Source organism: Symphalangus syndactylus, chromosome 4, assembly GCF_028878055.3.
Source record: "Symphalangus syndactylus isolate Jambi chromosome 4, NHGRI_mSymSyn1-v2.1_pri, whole genome shotgun sequence".
Classification (NCBI taxonomy): domain Eukaryota; kingdom Metazoa; phylum Chordata; class Mammalia; order Primates; family Hylobatidae; genus Symphalangus; species Symphalangus syndactylus.
This window is the reverse complement of record NC_072426.2, coordinates 101,533,257-101,541,965: the sequence shown is the minus strand read 5'-3', so window position 1 is coordinate 101,541,965 and position 8,709 is coordinate 101,533,257. Positions and strand designations below refer to the sequence as shown.

The window sequence follows — 8,709 nt, the reverse complement described above, 5'->3', positions numbered from 1 at the left end:
CCCCACTGTCAATATTAGATCATTGAGACAGAAAATTAACAAAGATATTCAGGACTTGACCTCAGCTCTGGATCAAGTGGGACTTGATAAATATCTACAGATCTTTCCACCCCCAAACAACAGAATATATATTCTTCTTAGTGCCACATGGTACTTACCCTAAAATTGATCACACAATTAGAAGTAAATCACTCCTCAGCAAATGCTGAAGAACTGAAGTAATAACAAACAGTCTCTCAGATCACAGCGCAATCAAATTGGAACTCAAGAGTAAGAAAGTCACTCAAAACCACACAACTACATGGAAATTGAATAACCTGCTCCTGAATGACTCCTGGGTAAATAATGAAATTAAGAGAGAAATCAAGAAGTTCTTTGAAACCAATGAAAACAAAGAGACAATGTACTAGAATCTCTGGGGCACAGCTAAAGCAGTGTTAAGAGGGAAATTTATAGCAGTAAATGTCCACATCAAAAAGCTAGAAAGATCTCAAATTGACACCCTAGTATCACAACTAAAAGAACTAGTGAACCAAGAGCAAACAAACCCAAAAGCCAGCAGAAGACAAAAAATAACCAAAATCAGAGTGGAAATGAAGGAGCTAGAGACATGAAAAACCCTTCAAAAAATAAATGAATCCAGGGGCTGGGTTTTTTTTTTTTTTCAAAAGTTTAACAAAATAGACCATTAGCCAGACTAATAAAGGAGAAGAGAGAAGAATCAAATAGACACAATAAAAAATGATAAAGGGGATATTACCACTGATCCCACGGAAATATAAACAACCATCAGAGAATACCATAACAGCTCTGTGCAAATAAACTCGAAAATCTAGAAGAAATGGATAAATTCCTGGACACATACACCCTCCCAAGACTGAACCAGGAAGCAGTTAAATCACTGAATAGACCAATAAAAGTTCTGAAATTGAGGCAGTAATTAACAGGCTACCAACCAAAAAAAGCCCAGGACCAGATGGATCTACAGTGAATTCTACCAGAAATACAAAGAGAAGCTGATACCACTTCTTCTGAAACTATTCCAAACAAATGAAAAGGAGAGACTCCTCCCTAACTCATTCTATGAGGCCAGCATCATCCTGATGTCAAAACCTGGCAGAGATAGAACAAAAAAAGAAAATTTCAGGCCAATATCCCTGATGAACATCAATGCAAAAATTCTCAATAAAATACTGGCAAACTGAATCCAGCAGCACATCAAAAAGCTTATCCACCACGATCAAGTTGGCTTCATTCCCAGGATGTGAGGCTGGTTCAACATATGCAAATCAATGAATGTAGTTCATCACACAAACAGAACTAAAGACAAAGACCACATGATTATCTCAATAGACGCAAAAAAGGCCTTCAATAAAATTCAACATCCTTTCATGTTAAAAACTCTCAATAAACTAGGTATTGAAGGAACATACTTCAAAATAATAAGAGCCATTTATGACAGACTCACAGCCAATATCATACTGAATGGGCAAAAGCTGGAAGCACTCCCTTTGAAAACCAGCACAAGACAAGGATGCCCTCTGTCACCACTATTCAACATAGTACTGGAAGTTCTGGCCAGGGCAATCAGGCAAGAGAAAGAAATAAAGGGTATTCAAACAGGAAGAGAGGAAGTCAAAATGTCTTTGTTTGCAGAGGACATTATCTTATATCTAGAAAACCCCATTGTCTCAACCCAAAAGCTTCTTAAGCTGATAAGCAACTTCAGCAAAGTCTCAAGATACAAAATCATTGTGCAGAAGTCACCAGCATTCCTATACACCAACAACAGGCAAGCAGAGATCCAAATCATGAATGAACTCCTACTCCCAATTGCTTCAAAGAGAATAAAATACTGAGGAATACAGCTAACAAGGGAAGTGAAGGACCTCTTCAAGGAGAACTACAAACCACTGCTCAAGGAAACCAGAGAGGACATAAACAAATGGAAAAATATTCCATGCTCACAGACAGGAAGAATCAATATCATGAAAATAGCCATACTGCCCAAAGTAATTTATAGAGTCAATGTTATTCCCATTAAACTACCATTGATATTCTTCACAGAATTAGAAAAAACTATTTTAAAATTTATATGGAACCAAAAAAAGAGCCTGTATAGCCAAGGCAATCCTAAGCCAAAAGACCAAAGCTGGAGGCATCATACTACCAAACTTCAAACTGTACTGTAAGGGTACAATAACCAAAACAGCATGGTACTGGTACAAAAACTGACACATAGACCAGTGGAATAGAATAGATAACTCAGAAATAAGATTGCACATCTACAACCATCTGATCTTCAACAAACCTGAGAAAAACAAGCAATGGGGAAAAGGATTCCTTATTTAATAAATGGTGCTGGGAGAACTGGCTATCCATATGCAGAAAATTGAAACTGGACCCATTCCTCACAACTTATACAAAAAATTAAGATAGAATAAAGGCTTAAATGTAAAGCCCAAAACTATAAAATCCCTAGAAGAAAATCTAGGCAATACCATTTAAGACATGGGCATGGGCAAAGATTTCACGATGAAATCACAAAAGCAACTGCAACAAAAGCAAAACTTGACAAATGGGATCTAGTTAAACTAAAGACCTTCTGCACAGCAAAAGAAACTATCATCAGAATGAACAGGCAACCTACAGAGTGGGAGAAAATTTTGGCAATCTATCCATCCAACAGTGATCTGATATCCAGAATCTACAAGGAACTCAAACAAATTTACAAGAAAAAAAAAGAACCACATTAAAAACTGGGCAAATGACATGAACAGACACTTCTCAAAAGAAGACATTCATGCTGCCAACAAACATATGAAAAAAAAGCTCAATATCACTGATTATTAGAGAAACGCAAATCAAAACCACAATGAGATATCATCTCACACCAGTCAGAGTGGCCATTATTAAAAAGTCAAGAAATAACAGATGCTGGCAAGGCTGTGAGGAAATAGGAATGCTTTTACACTGTTGGTGGGAATGTAAATTAGTTCAACCATTGTGGAAGACAGTGTGGTGATTCTTCAAAGATCTAGAACCGTAAATGCCATTTGACCCAGCAATCCCATTACTGGGTTTATACCCAAAGGAATATAAATCATTCAATTACAAATATACATGCACACATAGGTTCATTGAAGCACTATTTACAATAGCAAAGACATAGAATCAACCCAAATGCCCATCAGTGATAGACTGGATAAAGAAAATGTGGTACATATACACCATGGAATACTATGCAGCCACAAAAAGGAATGAGATCATGTCCTTTGCAGGGACATGGATGAAGCTGGAAGCCATTATCCTCAGCAAACTAATGCAGGAACAGAAAACCAAACACTGTAGGTTCTCACTTATAAATGGGAGCTGACCATGAGAACACATGGACAAAGGGGCCTGTTGTGGAGGTAGGGAGGGTATTAGGAAAAATAGCTAATGCATGCTAGGCTTAATACCTAGGTGATGGGTTGATAGGTGGAGCAAACTGCCATGGCACACGTTTACCTATGTAACAAACCTGCACATCCTGCACATGTACCCAGAACTAAAACTAAAACTAAAATAAAATAAAAGCACATTCTACTTAAGAGGTATTTTTGAAACCTCAATGCACTCATCTCATTTTACATGAAAACTCTGAGCTTAGAGAGGTACAAAAACTTGCTCATGGTCATAGCACTACTTAGTTACAGCACCTGGTCACCTCCTCCCAATTTCATAATTGTTTCACCAGATATCAGTATGAATTTTGAGAAAAATAAACAACAAATTGGGTATTTTTCAAGAATAAACATTTCCTATATTAATCTTATATAAAAAACACTTCACATTATTTCAAACTAGTCAATAAATTAACATTATATACCAAAATAGCAATAAGTTAACAATCCCTTCTTTCACATTTTAATCAAGTATATTCTCAAAAGTCTTAAAATATTACATTAAGATTTAATGTATCAAATCCAACAGCATTTCATCTCAACACTTAACAATATTACGTTCAATATTGAAAAGTAAAAAGAAGCTAAACTTCATCTCTTTGTGTATTGATTTCTGACAGTGTTTGATCCTCTATGCACGTGTTTCTACACGTCAAGAAAGCACAGCTACAAGGTTAACCCAAAGAACAATTTAAAAGCTATTTCAATGGCAATTTCTGTGACTGAGTCATGAAAACAGACATAAAGTTCTTGAGGTTTTGGATGAAGAAAAAGTCTCCTGCAGAAGAAAAGAACACACTCATTTCAGAAATTAAAACAACAACAACAACAAAAACTCTAACTGTCCAATTAATTTAATTTTTGTTTCTGAAAGCATCAGTAGTAAATTTAAAATCCATGAATCTAAATCTGTACTAGGGAGAAAGCAGCTAGATTTATTTCTAAATAAATAATATATGTCTTAGGTCAATTAGTTTTTATTGCTCTAGAGTGTAATCTATTTTATCAATATGTATTATGATACCATTCAGTTTTTAAATAGTAAATCTAGTTATTACAATAAAGGCAATAGCACTAGTATCACAGGCACAATAATTATTATTTTATTGCTCTTTACTTTCTAATGTTTAATTTTTATTAAACCATTAAATATATGGTAGTTTTTTTTGGCAAATAGAACTGAACTGGAATTAACATTGAAATTTTGTTTGGTTTTCTCAAAGAGTTAAAATTCAAATCTATTTAATCAATACTAATGTATATAAATTGATCTATTTAAAGTGGAGATAGTTCTGCCTGATTTTCTTAAATTTCTCTTCTGCATAAATCTGCATTATCATAATTCAACATCTTTTGATTCTTTCTATTCCAATTGTCATGAACGTAGTTTACACTCCATTGAACAGCTACATGTGTGCCTAACTGGTCTTCTCATTTCTAGTCTCTCATGTGCACATCATTCCATTGGCTGCTCCCAGTTTATAATCTTCCAGTAGTACAACTCTGATTACACTACATGAAATTAAGCTCACACTGATGTTCCCAAGCCTGGTTCACATGATAATCACAAAGGAGCTTACTAAAAACACAGATTCCCACTCTCATAGATTTTGATTTAGTAGGTCTGGGTCCCAGGCATCTCGGATTTTAACAAGTGACTCAGGTGATTCTAAATCCCATGGACCAGCACATGGGAATTTCTGCTTTGGATAATGTCTGTAAAGTGTCTGTCATATAGCTTAATATACATGGTATGTGTCCACTACCCCTACTCCCAACTAATTCTGTACCCTTTCCTCCACCAACCTTTACTCCAACTCAAATAACCTTCTGCAGTGGTCCTAACTTAGGTTCCCAACTTGATCTTTCACTTAATCTTTGTATATGTCATTCCTCTACCATCCTGGCAAACCAGTCTGTTCACTGCTGTGCTGTATAATTTCCACTGTTCGCATCTTTGTTCATTAGATTTTGCCCCCTCCTCAGAATTCCTATAGTATTTGGTTGTATCATCTAATTCATTTTACATATATGTATACACACACATATATATAAGATTTCTCTCTATATCTATAAATACAGATATATAAATATATAGATATTTGAGCATGTTTCATTCTTCTGCTAGATATAAGGTCCTTAGAGGCAATGACTATGTCTCTGTGTTTGCCATACCGCCCACTGCCCACCCACCCCACCATCAGTTTCACATTTTCCAGGCACAGTCTCACCTACTCAGCCATCACATATTTATCAAGTGACTATATTATGTGCCAGGTACTGTTGCAGGTGCCAGTGGTGGACAAGACAGATACAATTCCTGACCTCATGAAGCTGACATTGTAATGAGGGTGGGGGGTGGAGAAGGACAAGAAAATAAACAATAAAAGAGTCATATAGAGAATAACTGAGTAGCCACTTTGATGAGGGAAAGAGATAATGGATCTTCTCTGACAAGATGACCTGTTAGCACTGGTCTAGGTATCAAGGATCCAGAAGTGCAAAGGTCAAGGGATAGAATATCCCATGCAGAAAGAACAACAGAAACAAGATGTGATTGGTGCTCGTGCAGCTGGTGCACAGCGGATGGAAGAGGAAGGAGACAGGAGATGGAAACAAAGGTGGGCAGGGTCCTGATTGGGCATGGTCTTGTGGCAGGGGGCAGAGAGAGGGGAAGGGAAGAAAAGGGAGAGGATGGAAAAAGGGAAAGAAAGGAGAGAGGGGGAAGAAATGAAGGAAGCAGGGGAAAAAGGGAAGAATAGAAAAACTGTGGAATTATTCTTTCAGTGTATTACTGAAATTTAATTTTGTAAGATAATTTTCAATAGAAAAATACTTGGGAGGGATTTAAAGGAGATACTTAGCAAATAAAATAAAATATATTAAAATAGTATAGCTAGATAAAAAATTCCATGCCTACATTTTAAAATGTTAATCTCCTTTACCACTTTTCTTTCACTCTTCTAACACTTTACTTTCAAATACTTTTTTTTCCCACTTACCCTACTACCCAGTAAGCCATAACTGGTGGTGCTTTTTTCTGATCAGTCCAGTTTCCAGGCGAACATTCAAACAACACACCATGTTCTTTAACAGGGTTAAGAGAAGACACCGACTTTGCAGAATCTGAATGGTCTCCACTATTTAGTCCTTTCTTTTTCTGTAAATTAATAAGTATTGTTAGTATTAACTGGTATTACTAGTGTTACCTTAAAATGTTTTCACAGAGTAATTTGAATTGGCTGATCCAAATACTTAAGTGCCTGCAATGACATTCTTCTTATCTGCAGGAAAATTTCTACCCTTCCTCAATACTTAAATACCATATCCTAAAGGAGACTTCATGGATAAAGTGTCCCTTGACTTTTCTAGGGAACACTTTGTTCACAGGCCTATATTATTAGTATGTACACTATATTATATTAGCAGTTTATAGATCTGTCTTCCACAGTGGAAGATAGAAAATTATAAGCTTTTTTCCCCAGGGAAGAGACAATATGCAATCTTCTTTGTGTGTTTTAAAACCAGCAGTGCCTGGATCATAGTAGGTGCTTAATAAATGTGTTCTAAATGAACAGATAATTCTGTCATAAATTGAAAAAATATATATATTTAAAACAGTATTTTGTCTTCCTTTGACCCATAATCTCTAAATTTCATACTGATTAAAGCATTAGCAAAACAATGACTCATTTGGACTATAAAGACTTCTTATAAGTTTCAGGCCAAACAGTGGAGTGATCCTTGATCCTCTTCTTTCCTTCATAGCTTTTATCTAATCCATCAACAGATCTTTTTGGTTTGCCCTCCAAAATATATCCAGAGTCCAGAAGCCATAATCTTGCTTTGAGAATTTTGAAAGCCTCCTAACTGGTCCCTGCCTCCACCCTTGCTATTCTGTTTCCTGTTCTACCCTGAGTGATCCTTTAAAAAAAATTACGGATCATGTCCCTTATTTGGGCAGAACTGTTCAAGAATGTATCATCTCTTTCAGAACAAAGCCCAAAGTCCTTATCATAGTCTATCCAGCCATGCATAAGCTGGCCCTGCTACCTTTGTGATCTCTTCTTCCCCTTTCTTCTCACTCGGTCTGCTCCAGCACTCTCCCAGCCCCTAGGGGACGGTTTTGGGATGAAACTATTCCACCTCAGATCATCAGGCATTAGAGTCTCATAAGAAGTGGGCAACCTAGATCCCTTGCATGGACAGTTCATAGTAGGGTTTGCACTCCTATGAGAATCTAATGCCGCAGCTGACCTGACAGGAGGCAGACCTCAGGCGGTAATGCCCTGCAGCTTTGCATTTGCCGTTCCCCTTGCTGGAAGCTCTGTTCCCAGAGAGCCACATGGCTTGCTCCCTCACTTCATTCAGGTCTCTGTTCAAGTATCACTTGACACGATCAGAGAGACCTTTCAAAATAGTCACTCCCACCTCTCATCCTTACCATGTTTTATTATTTTGCTTGACACTGATTCCTCTCAGCATACTATTTTCTAATTCTTTTCTTTCCCCCATTAGAAAATAGGCTTCATGAAGGAAGGGACTTTGTTTTGTCCACTGTTGTATCCCACGTTCCTAGAATAGTGTCTGGTGCAGAGTAGGTACCTCAATGTTTAAATAAGATGGAGAAAACTAATTTATATTACTAAATATTATCAAATAAGTAAATGAAATATTCCTTTATAACATTTATCAGTTACGTTAAAAAGGGAAATAGGAGCATAAGAACCCAAAGCATATAGGAATATATGGTCAAACACAGTATTTTTACAGAATAACAATTTCTGAGGACTCAAAAAAAAAATCCTATAAGACATAGAATTTTACTGCTGAATGAACCTGGAGAGATGACGTAATTCAGCCCACTTGCTTCATAGCCAAGGAAATAGGAGGTGAGGCTCAGTCCAGGATTCCTTATTCCTTGTCCAATGTTCTTCCACTTTTAAACCCAAGTTCTTCACAAATTTGGCATCCCTAACACATGTATTGCTATATACATTACAACCATTTTCAGAGAGGTTTTTTGGCTGTATAACGTCACAAGTAAACCGCTGTATGTTTTATCCTTTTCAGGAAATCAACACCTATCTTTTCCTGCCATTTAAATAATCTGATATTGTAATTGTATACAGCATTATTATTTATTCAACAGATAACAACATTCAATGAAACTTCATCCTGGATAGAAAAGCAAGCAAGCAATCAACCAACCAAATGCCAAAAAATTTGCATTAGTCTTGTGTCTATAGCTGTACCTTAACCC

At 36.5% G+C, this 8,709-nt stretch overlaps 1 protein-coding gene across 6 annotated transcripts in view; it reads right to left on the bottom strand.

Annotated features, from left to right (window-relative positions):
* Positions 1-3,782: 3,782 nt before the first annotated feature.
* Positions 3,783-8,709, bottom strand: part of INTU (inturned planar cell polarity protein) — a 72,686-nt gene continuing 67,759 nt past the window's right edge. For 5 of the 6 annotated variants that reach the window (XM_055275847.2, XM_063637518.1, XM_055275849.2 and 2 more), the window contains 2 exons: positions 6,449-6,606; positions 3,783-4,224 (listed from right to left, as the gene is read on the bottom strand). In XM_055275847.2, coding sequence (XP_055131822.1) covers positions 4,113-4,224; positions 6,449-6,606 — 270 coding nt within the window. In that variant the 3' untranslated portion in view covers positions 3,783-4,112. Of the gene's footprint in view, positions 4,225-6,448; positions 6,607-8,709 lie in introns of those variants that run through there. The other variant, XM_063637519.1, reaches the window with a different exon arrangement.